The sequence below is a fragment of the Oncorhynchus mykiss genome, chromosome 22 (genome assembly GCF_057628025.1).
Source record: "Oncorhynchus mykiss isolate SJ-2025 chromosome 22, ASM5762802v1, whole genome shotgun sequence".
In the NCBI taxonomy this organism is placed as follows: domain Eukaryota; kingdom Metazoa; phylum Chordata; class Actinopteri; order Salmoniformes; family Salmonidae; genus Oncorhynchus; species Oncorhynchus mykiss.
This window is the reverse complement of record NC_143043.1, coordinates 34228724-34241319: the sequence shown is the minus strand read 5'-3', so window position 1 is coordinate 34241319 and position 12596 is coordinate 34228724. Positions and strand designations below refer to the sequence as shown.

Here is a 12596-nt window from a genome sequence, read left to right as displayed (position 1 = left end):
AATGTAAAAAGAAACTGAACAGAAATAATATTTTTTGTGCGTATGGAATGTTTCTGGGATCTTTTAGCTGATGAAACCAGAGACCAACACCTTACATGTTGCGTTTATATTTTTGTTCAGTGCGCTCAGAGATTTTCTCACTGATAATACGTAACATGCAGTTGGAATATTCAACTTGACAAAAGTTCATTCACAGACAGATTTGGAATTTAGTCACAAGCTGCGTCAAACACATTTGATCAATAATTTGCATACAGCACTTACAGAACACGTTGCTTTTCCTCACTTCTAGACCTAATTTCAATTGACCATAGGATGAACTCGTATCAATATGCTATTTTTGGAGGGGCTTCTGAGGTGCAGAAAGGTCAGAAGTGCTGTCAACCCTCTTTAATTTAGTTTTCCCTGCCCTCTCCTTCCTCTATAACTCACTTTGGAAAAACATTTTTGATTTGAAGAGCTCAGAGAGGAGAAGGCTATTGATCTAGTGAAAAATAAAACGCACATTTCCACACCAACTATCTTTGTTTTCAACTAATGTCAGTACTATTAAATGTCACAGCTAAGTTGATTGTGTCATAGAGCATAAAGTAATAAAACAATTATTATCTGAAGAAGAGAAGAGTGGCTAATGTGTGGACACCTGCCATATGAGATCAGAGTCCTGATATTATGCTACTGCTGCCAGTCAGTGATGCGCGCGCGCGCACACACACACACACACACACACACACACACACACACACACACACACACACACACACACACACACACACACACACACTACATACAAATTTTTTCTTAACTGACTTGCCTAGTTAAATAAAGGTTAAATAAATTAAATAAAACACACACACACACAAACTCTGGACAGTGACAGACTAATGCACATGCCATTGATATTGTGTTATTCATATAAACAGGATTTCTCACATGTTATTTCTGATATGGAATACTACAGTTTTCCTTTGCCTCATTCAGAGGGAATACAGTTGATATCAGTATTATGATCCACTTTCCAGTTTTCATTTATCAATTATTTCATCTACCACCAACCTTGAAACAAAACAGCCACTGTTTTATATGTTTCATACTCTACCAAAGAAAAGTGGCTCAGTAGAACACTGGGAACAGAATGCTATTTGTGTTTAACGATGGATTCTGTAAGGGAGAACCACACATTAGAACAACTGACTAACAAAAACACCAACACTTCACTTTCAGTGATCTACCCAACACATACACTCCCTCCTCTCCCCTTCTTACCTGTGACATGCATATCCTGCCTGATGCTGTCTAGTGCTGCAGGAGGTTAGCAGCTGGCAGTCTCTGTCTGTGTGTCCTATGTAGACTCACAAACCCATGTTATGCAGCATTTATAAAGGCCTCTCCATTGTTCAAAAAGCCTGTCAAAGCTGCACGTCACCGCCCAGACCAGACCAGCTCTCTGTCTGCTTGCTCTCTCTCTCTCTCTCTCACTCTCTCTTTCCCTCTACCACCAGTGTCGCCTCTGCTTTAGAGTCCAAGTGAGGGCAGTGTATGGGTATGTCTGTGTCCTTATTGTCCTGTCAGGGATGTGATAACTGTCTGTCAGTAATGTGACATGGCGTAGCTCAGTATGGTGTAGCTCTACTTTGGCTCTATAACGGTTAGTTGCGAACATAGTTCCTACCCCAGGGGAAGAGAGAGGGCATCACACTGCATGGTCCTCCTCCTTCTAACCAGTCAACATGGGGGATCTGTCAAAAACAACAAACAGGAAGATGGAAACAACAAAAAGTAATTGAAAATGTTTGAGGACAGTATAATTTGAGAGTATTCAAAGACAACAGTAGATAATGATAGCACTATAAATGATTATGCCTTAGCTCTTATCATGGGACAACATAAACAGAGTGACACAAGTACAATACCTGAAGTACAAGACATTCCATGTCGTGTGAGCTCCTCCAAATCTGCTGGTTGCTCTTGATCTGGTCAGTGAGACAGTCTGACACTATTTTCTTAGACCTGTTCTCTAGCTTTGTTTATTCTGAGCCTATAGAAGACCGACACACAAGGCTATATTCCCAATCTGTCTGTCATTCCTTCATACGGAGTAGTAGCCTAGCAGTAGCCTTTCTAGCGGCCTGCAGTGCAGCCCATCCTGCTGTGTCAGTCTCTCATAAGATTATGTGTCCTGGCTATCTCCTCCAGAAGGATATAATACCATGTGAATGGGTCATGTTTACATGGGATCCAGCTTTTGTCAATTTTACATCAAAAGGTGATCTTATTTTTTTTGTTGCATTTTAGCCAACCCTAACCCTTTTCCTAATTCTCCTAGCCTGCCACATTTATTCTCCTAACCTGCTGCATAACTTCTCCTAAACCTGCTACGAATAGTCAATTCTGGCAAAAGCTGGATCCCTTCTAACCATGACAATGTGAATGCTGAGCAATTAATAGCCTTAGGGAAAACACTGTAATCCTCCACGCATTAGGGAGCTCTGTCTTAAATAAGGTGTTTATTATCTGCTTCTAGGACAACAAATAGGAAACGTATATTTGAATGATCACTGTAAAGCCATTTTGAATGCAGCTTAGGCCTAAGATTTGACATTAGAATCAGCTTATTCATAGGTTAGGCTACTGTGGGCTAGGCTAAATAAAAAATCTGGTAATGTCATGTAAGACTAATGTTAAGCCACATAATCATTAGGCTAGCCTACATGAGAGGGATCATAGGTACATTTATCATAAATCACACACGTTTAGGATGGCGCCAACAGAGATGGCCGCCTCGCTTCAAGACCTTTAGTTTATGTATTATTTCTTATATTATTACCCCAGGAAATCTTAAGCGTTATTACAAACAGCCGGGAATAACTATTTGATATAAGAACGACGTCAACTCACCAACATTATGACCAGGAATACGACTTTCCCGAAGCTGATCCTCTGTTTGGACCACCACCCAGGACAATGGATCGGATCCCAGAAGCCTACTCAAAACCATGGCGCCGCAGAAGGGGCAGATGGAGCAGCCTCCTGGTCAGGCTACATAGATGTGCACATCACCCACCGCTACAGAGTATATTGCTCGCCAATGCTCTTGCCAACAAGGTAGACAAATTTCGAGCAAGGTTTGCCTTCCAGACAAGACATCAGAGATTGTAACATCCTCTGTTTCACGGAAACATGGCTCTCTCAGGATATGTTGTCGGAATCGGTTCAGCCACCGGGCTTCTCCATGCATTGCGCCGACAGAGATAAACACCTCTCTGGGAAGAGAAAGGGCGGTGGTTTATGCTTCATGATTAACGGCTCATGGTGTAATCATAACAACATACAGGAACTCAAGTCCTTCTGCTCACCCGACCTAGAACTCCTTACAATCAAATGCCGGCCATATTACCTCCCAAGAGAATTCTCGTCAGTTATTATCACAGCTGTGTACATTCCCCCTCAAGCAGACACCACGGTGGCCCTCAAGGAACTTCACTGGACTCTATGTTAACTGGAAACCATATATCCTGCATTTATTGTAGCTGGGGATTTTAACAAAGCAAATTTGAGCACAAGGCTACCTAAACTCTATCAGCATATTGATTGTAGTACTCGCGGGGGTAATACACTTGATCACTGCTACTCTAACTTCCACAATGAATACAAAGCCCTCCCCGGCCCTCCCTTCGGGAAATACGGCCACGACGGCGTCTTGCTCCTACTGTCTTTATAGGCAGAAACTCAAACAGGATGTACCAGTGACTAGAACCATTCAACGCTGGTCTGACCAATCGGAATCAACATTCAAGATTGTTTTGATCACATGGAATGGGAAATGTTCTGGTCAGCCTCAGAGAACAACATTGATCTATACGCTGACACGGTGAGTGAAGTTATTAGGAAGTGCATTGGGGATGTTGTACCCACTGTGACTATTAAAACCTACCCTAACCAGAAACCGTGGATGGACGGCAGCATTCACGCAAAACTGAAAGTGCGAACCATCAAATTTAACAACGGAAAGAGGTCTGGGAATATGGCTGAAAATAAACAGTGTAGTTATTCCCTCCGCAAGGCAATCAAACAAGTAAAATGTAGGTAAAGAGCTCAGACATGAGACGTACGTGGCAGGGTTTACAGGAAATCACGGACTACAGAAAGAAAACCAGCCACGTCCCAGGCACCGACTTCACACTTCCAGACAAACTAAACACCTTCTAACCCCACTTTGAGGATAATAAAGTGCCACCATCGCGGCCCCCCTCCCCTCCTCCTTCTCTGTGGCCGACGTGAGTAAAACATTTAAACGTGTTAACCCTCGCAAGGCTGCTGGCCCAGACGGCATCCCTAGCCACGTCCTCAGAGCATGCGCAGACCACCTGGCTGGTGTGTTTACGGACATATTCAATTGCTCCCTATCCCAGTCTGCTGTTCCCACATGCATTCAAGATGGCCACCATTGTCCCTGTACACAAGAAGGCAAAATAACTAAAATACTATCACCCCGTAGCACTCACTTCTGTCATCATGAAGTGCTTTCAGAGACAAGGCAAGGATCATATCACCTCCACCTTACCTGCCACCCTAAACCCACTTCAATTTGCATACCACCCCAATAGGTCCACAGACGATGCAATCACCATCACACTGCCCTATCCCATCTGGACAACAGGAATACCTATGTAAGAATGCTGTTCATTGACTGCAACTCAGCATTCAACACCATAGTACCCTCCAAGCTCATAATTAAGCTTGAGGCCCTGGGTCTCAACCCAGCCCTGTGCAATTGGGTCCTGGACTTTCTGACAGGCCGTCCCAGGTGGCGAAGGTAGGAAACAACATCTCCACGTCGCCTAACCCTACTCAGCACTGGGGCCCCACAAGGGTGCGTGCTCAGCCCCCTCCTGTACTCCCTGTTCACCCATGACTGTGTGGCCATGCACGCCTCCAACTCACTGCCTGATAGTCAGCCTCAGTGAAATATACACTATCGGTCAAAAGTTTGGACACACCTACTATTAAGGGATTTTCTTTATTTTCACTATTTTCAACACTGTAGAATAATAGTGAAGACATCAAAACTATGAAATAACACATATGTAATCACATAGTAACTAAAAAGTGTTAAACAAATCAAAACATATTTTTCAAAGTAGCCACCCTTTGCCTTGATGACAGCTTTTCACACTCTTGACATTCCCTCAACCAGCTTCACCTGGAATGCTTTTCCAACAGTCTTGAAGAAGTTCCCACATACGCTGAGCACTTGTTGGCTGCTTTTCCTTCATTCTGAGGTCTAACTCATCCCAAACCATCTCAATTGGATTGAGGTCGGGTGATTGTGGAGGCCAGGTCAAATTATAATATAAATTATCATTTATATTATTGTCCAATTCACTTCTCTTGACCTGGGGAACAATAAGGGCCTTATACGCTTTCTGAGAGGGGCTAAGGATTAATAAAATAATTATAAGAATAATAATTTGATTTACATGAATCTTTTCAATGATGTTCTGATTTAATCGCTGCAGCAGGTGTCAAAGAGGACGTTGTTGCTAATTTGTTAGCTTCTCCCTCTCCCTACAAGAATAACTACACCACTAACCCTTTGTTTTACAAAAGTACACTCTCCTACATGAGTGCGCAGCCATTACCGTTGCTGTCCTTTCAGCATCACGAACCTGTCACACACTGAAGGCCTAGGTCCAATAGGTTCGTCACTGCGCAGACATGTCTAATAGAAATAAAGACTGCAGGTATTAATATTTCAAGAAAGGAGTGTATATATTTGGCCTGGCGAAGCGGTTTTATGCGCTTACTGAATGGAAGCTGATAATCATGAGTTTTTTTTACTCGGCTGGTCTTGGGTAGAAATTATGAGTCCTTACTGTCCAAGACCGAGTACAAATATATCCGACACTGAGACACTCAAAATGTGGTTTCGAGACCGGACCGACACCTGGTCTCAAGTACTACTACAACATTGGAAAAAATACAGTTCTACCTGATGACATCATTAAAAGTTAAAACATTTTAAAAAACGGTGATTTACAAACACTATGAGATACGAGGTGACACCGTGAGCAAGAAAATACCCTTGGTATCCCTTGGGCTAGACATTTCAAAACCTTATAAGTTCTAACTATTTAAATTAGCATACATTTGCACAAATCAATCCACTAAAAGCAATAGTAACTGTTCAAACTAGAGACACCAAACCAACTTACACATGTTCAGGCTATCCTATCCTAAGTAATAAATCAATAAATTCTTTAATCTATCCATCTATACTTTTTCAACTATAACCATTTAAAATGTCCTTAAATTAACACAGGTTTGAATGAGATCCATGGGAATACAGAGGTTATTCAATATGGTCCTGCTACTTTGCCAATTAAGCTATAAGACAAACTTTAAATTGTTCAGGCTATCCTAACTTAAAATTCTTAAAAACCTTTATCAAGGATAGATTAGCATGACAAACCCCCACCAGCAGTAACTCTTGAACCGTTCAAGCTAGAGACACCAAACCAACTTTCACATGTTCAGGCTATCCTATCTTATCATATCCAATCAATCCATCACTCAATCTTTCCATCTACTTACTTTTTCAACTATAACCAGTCCCTACCATTACTACTGCAGTCACTACCACTACTATAACTTCTTTCACAACCATAAATACTCAGATTCAGAGGGGTTGGGTTAAATGCGGAAGACACATTTCAGTTGAATGCAATCAGTGGTACAACTGACTAGGTATCCCCCTTTCCCTTTTAAGCAAGCTAGCAAGCACACCACATTTTCTTCAGGAAATGTACTTTCCTAGTTGCACTTGATACTTCTGTGTTGATGGAACCTAAACTCATCTGTTTTTGCATAAATGATTAAAACAGCGTTTGCAGTCTGAAGTGTTAATTCACTATTATCCCCACTTACTATGCGAGATCAATATATCTACAGATCCTGCAAATAGAAAGACAAATTGTCATCCTCTTGGAGGAGAAGAAAGAGACTAAACAAATCAAGCAAATGCTACGCCTTTAATTGTTTTCATTAAAACATCCCAACATATATAGCAATATATTGTAGCACTGACTGGTGTACTATGTCTGAAAACATCACAGCACATTTAATGGCATACAAAACGAGCATCAAGTACAGTTCAGAAATATGGAGGGTAAAATGTTTAACAACAGAATACATTAATCATATCTTTCCACAAGCAGACAACACAGTTACACATCACGTGCTGTAACTGAATAACAGTCTGATCACATTTACATTTTAGTCATTCAGCAGAGGCTCTTATCAAGAGCGACTTACAAGAGCAATTAGGGTTAAGTACCTTGCTCAAGGGGACATCGACAGATTTTTCACCTCGTTGGCTTGGGGATTCGAACCATCGACATTTCGGTTGCTGGTCCAACGCTCGTAAAACCCCGAGACTACATGCCATCCCAGGTGAATCCATCTCAGAGGGTGGTCTCTCTTCACTGCAGCAAGCGGTTCAACAACACTTCACATCCACACTTTACAACAGTATCATACAGTAGGCATCAGTAGGCATCATGACAGAGTATCAAATAGAAAGGAAAAACAGATGATTCCCTTGCACCACATACTGTATGTAAATAGTGACAGAAGATAAGCAATGACACAGCTGGTTGGAGGAGCCATGCTGTAGTTGTGGAGGTCCCTCTTCTCTCCATCACAATCCTTCATCGTAAGCCTTTCATTCATTTAATTTCATTCATTATTCTGATATGATCTGTTGATAAACATATGGACAATATATGTTTATAAATGTATGGACAATTCATGAGATGATAGTTACAACAACAAACAGCCTCAACAATGAGACCTGAAGCTCCACAACTACATTAGAAAAGCCCTTCACTAGAGGGTTAAGAGTAGGGGAGATGAATTATCATGAGACACACGTCAACATTATACCTGTTACAGACTGAATAGTCTCCCCTGCTCCAAACCCATCAACAACATCATCATCTACAGTGCCTTGCGAAAGTATTCGGGCCCCTTGAACTTTGCGACCTTTTGCCACATTTCAGGCTTCAAACATAAAGATATAAAACTGTATTTTTTTGTGAAGAATCAACAACAAGTGGGACACAATCATGAAGTGGAACGACATTTATTGGATATTTCAAACTTTTTTAACAAATTAAAAACTGAAAAATTGGGCGTGCAAAATTATTCAGCCCCTTTACTTTCAGTGCAGCAAACTCTCTCCAGAAGTTCAGTGAGGATCTCTGAATGATCCAATGTTGACCTAAATGACTAATGATGATAAATACAATCCACCTGTGTGTAATCAAGTCTCCGTATAAATGCACCTGCACTGTGATAGTCTCAGAGGTCCGTTAAAAGCGCAGAGAGCATCATGAAGAACAAGGAAAACACCAGGCAGGTCCGAGATACTGTTGTGAAGAAGTCTAAAGCCGGATTTGGATACAAAAAGATTTCCCAAGCTTTAAACATCCCAAGGAGCACTGTGCAAGCGATAATATTGAAATGGAAGGAGTATCAGACCACTGCAAATCTACCAAGACCTGGCCGTCCCTCTAAACTTTCAGCTCATACAAGGAGAAGACTGATCAGAGATGCAGCCAAGAGGCCCATTATCACTCTGGATGAACTGCAGAGATCTACAGCTGAGGTGGGAGACTCTGTCCGTAGGACAACAATCAGTCGTATATTGCACAAATCTGGCCTTTATGGAAGAGTGGCAAGAAGAAAGCCATTTCTTAAAGATATCCATAAAAAGTGTAGTTTAAAGTTTGCCACAAGCCACCTGGGAGACACACCAAACATGTGGAAGAAGGTGCTCTGGTCAGATGAAACCAACATTTAACTTTTTGGCAACAATGCAAAACGTTATGTTTGGCGTAAAAGCAACACAGCTGAACACACCATCCCCACTGTCAAACATGGTGGTGGCAGCATCATGGTTTGGGCCTGCTTTTCTTCAGCAGGGACAGGGAAGATGGTTAAAATGTATGGGAAGATGGATGGAGCCAAATACAGGACCATTCTGGAAGAAAACCTGATGGAGTCTGCAAAAGACCTGAGACTGGGACGGAGATTTGTCTTCCAACAAGACAATGATCCAAAACATAAAGCAAAATCTACAATGGAATGGTTCAATAATAAACATATCCAGGTGTTAGAATGGCCAAGTCAAAGTCCAGACCTGAATCCAATCGAGAATCTGTGGAAAGAACTGAAAACTGCTGTTCACAAATGCTCTCCATCCAACCTCACTGAGCTCGAGCTGTTTTGCAAGGAGGAATGGGAAAAAATTTCAGTCTCTCGATTTGCAAAACTGATAGAGACATACCCCAAGCGACTTACAGCTGTAATCGCAGCAAAAGGTGGCGCTACAAAGTATTAACTTAAGGGGGCTGAATAATTTTGCACGCCCAATTTTTCAGTTTTTGATTTGTTAAAAAAGTTTGAAAAATCCAATAAATGTCGTTCCACTTCATGATTGTGTCCCACTTGTTGTTGATTCTTCACAAAAAAATACAGTTTTATATCTTTATGTTTGAAGCCTGAAATGTGGCAAAAGGTCGCAAAGTTCAAGGGGGCCGAATACTTTCGCAAGGCACTGTAAGTCCACCACAGTGACATAAACTAATGTGAGCACACATTATACTTACTGTGCAATTTGCTCTATGGGTAAGGTAGAACAAAACAGAATGATTCAATATAGGTGCCAGAATTCCATCAGAAAAAAGTACACGTACATGCACGCACACGCAGTTATGTACCTTGTAGCCAGTCCACCCCCTCCTGTAGGCCCTCTCCTTTTACAGCATTACTGGCACTGAAACACAGGGACAGATTTTAGTAACCTATCCCAACACAACTGTGTGTGTCTGTACCTGCTTATGTGTGTGATAGAGTTGTGTCCTACCAGATGTGCCAGGGTTTGTCCTTGATGTTCTCCAGACAGAGCAGCTGAGAGACTTTGACTGAAGACATGGCTTCTCTCAGGTCACTCTTATTAGCAAAGAGCAGCACAGGCATCCTCCTACTGCAGATGTCTGGAGGGAGCAGGAACACCAGAGAACAAGTGAAGAAAGTGTGTTTGTCTGTCTGTCTGTCTGTCTGTCTGTCTGTCTGTCTGTCTGTCTTTCTCCCCTTCTCTCCCTCTCTTACTCTTACACTTACTCTTCCTGTCTCTCTCTCTTTCTTACTGTCTCATTCTCTTACCTTGGTGATTGAGAAGAGTATCAAGTTCCTCTTTGGCAACGACCATTCGTAACTTGTCTCCACTATCGATGACAAATATGATCGCGTGACTCTCTCTGTGGACACCACAACAGAAAACGATGTCATCAACAAGGGATAGGAGGTTCAACAGGGTAAAAAACACTGAATGTGTTTCTCTACATCAGGGTTAAGCAACTAGATTCAGAGCGAATGGCCGGGGGGGGGGGGGGGGGGGGGGGGTGGTAACTCTAGATTTAGGGTTGGGTAACCACTAAAACTGCTCTACAGGCAATACTGGTTACTCTAAGTTTAGAGGTAAGGCACCTCTGGATTAAAACGTCCTGTCATATCATGCAGGTCTATATAGATAAATAGTGCAGGTGTAAAGTCTTACTTGTAGTAATGTTCCCATAGGTTTCTATATCTGCTCTGACCAGACATGTCAAACACTGTGAAAGACAAACTTTGTAGAGACAAAATACATGTTACGCATTAACGCACTATAGTAATATAATTAGTATGACTTTTTCCCGGTTCACTAAGTTAATCATAGTTTACATTACAAGTTAATTACTACCTTGAACTCTTGAATTTTTCTATATTGAAGCCAATAGTTGGGACAATGTCTTGTGTCTGGGTCTGTAATACGCACAAACAAAACACAGACAGACAAACAATAACTGAAGTGTATCAAAAAGAAATGTTAAAATAGGGTGAAATAGGCTGTACTGACCTTCACCTGACTAACATGTTTCCAGTCGTCTGAGAGTGGGCCATATAACCTTAGCTGAAAACAAGCAAGCAGTGGATAATTGCAGAGTAACGAATGCAATAACACATAGGTCTTATACTGTATATAACCACAACGCGATAACACACACAGCTCGTATGTATAACCACAACGCGATAACACGCACAGCTCGTATGTATAACCACAACGCGATAACACTCACAGCTCGTATGTATAACCACAACACGATAACACTCACAGCTCGTATGTATAACCACAATGCGATAAAACTCACAGCTCGTATGTATAACCACAATGCGATAAAACTCACAGCTCGTATGTATAACCACAACGCGATAACACTCACAGCTCGCATGTATAACCACAACGCGATAACACTCACAGCTCGTATGTATAACCACAACGTGATAACACTCACAGCTCTTATAATCAGTGGTGTAGTGGAGAGTAAACGCAAGTAACACAATTTACTCACCTTTATTTTTTGCATGACAGTACGCCCACCTTTTGGGAAAGAATTCATGGAAAGTATAGGGAACGTTACTCTTTTCACCGCGACTGGCGATCAGTTTACCCACCTATGTTTTTGTTTACCACTACATCACTGCTTATAACCACAATGCCTAAAATTCACAGTTCTAATATACACTATATATACAAAAGTATGTGGACACTCCTTCAAATTAGTGGATTCGGTTACTTCAGCCACCCCCATTGCTGACAGGTGTATCAAATTCATGGGCCTTACTTAAGAGCTCTGTGACTTTCAACGTGGCACCGTCATAGGATGCCACCTTTCCAACAAGTCCGTTCGTCAAATTTCTGCCCTGCTAGAGCTCAAATGTAAGTGCTGTTATTGTGAAGTGGAAACATCTAGGAGCAACAATGGTTAAGTCACAAAGTGGAAGGCCACACAAGCTCACAGAATGGGACCGCAGAGTGCTGAAGCGGTGAAAATCATCTACCCTCAGTTGCAACACTCACTACTTTACTGACTTTGACTTTATTTTCCCCATTGGGAAATGTTGTAAGTTCCAAACTGCCTCTGGAAGCAACATCAGCGCAAGAACTGTTCATTGGAGCTTCATGAAACGGGTTTCCATGGCCAAGCAACCACACACAAGCCTCAGATCCCCATGCGCAATTCCAAGCGTTGGCTGGAATGGTGTAATGCTTGCTGACTCTGGAGCAGTGGAAACGCGTTCTCTGGAATGATGAATCACGCTTCACCATTTGGCAGTCCGACGGACGAATCTGGGTTTGGCGGATGCCAGGAGAACGCTACCTGTCCAAATGCATAGTGCCAACTGTAAAGTTTGGTGGAGGAGAAATAATGGTCTGGGGCTGTTTTCCATGGTTTGTGCTAGGCCCCTTAGTTCCAGTAAAGGGAAATCAACACTACAGCATACAAAAATGGCATTCTAGACGATTCCGTGCGTCCAACTTTGTGGCAACAGTTTGGAAAAGGCCATTTTCTGTTTCAGCATGACAATGCCCCTGGGCACAAAGCAAGGTTCATACAGAACTGATTTGTCAAGATCAGTGTGGAAGAACTTGACGGGCCTGCACAGAGCCCTGACCTCAACCCCATTGAACACCTTTGATATGAATTAGAACG

General features: G+C 42.0%; 1 protein-coding gene across 1 annotated transcript; it reads right to left on the bottom strand.

Annotated features, from left to right (window-relative positions):
- Positions 1-7020: 7020 nt before the first annotated feature.
- LOC149972845 (ADP-ribosylation factor-like protein 6) lies at positions 7021-10391 on the bottom strand. Its single transcript, XM_090215890.1, has 4 exons — positions 10228-10391; positions 9929-10058; positions 9783-9838; positions 7021-7759 (listed from the first exon to the last, which is right to left on the bottom strand). The coding sequence occupies exons 1-4, from the start codon at positions 10271-10273 to the stop codon at positions 7728-7730; spliced, it is 264 nt and encodes an 87-aa protein (XP_090072016.1). The 5' UTR covers positions 10274-10391; the 3' UTR covers positions 7021-7727.
- Between the last annotated feature and the right edge of the window lie 2205 nt (positions 10392-12596).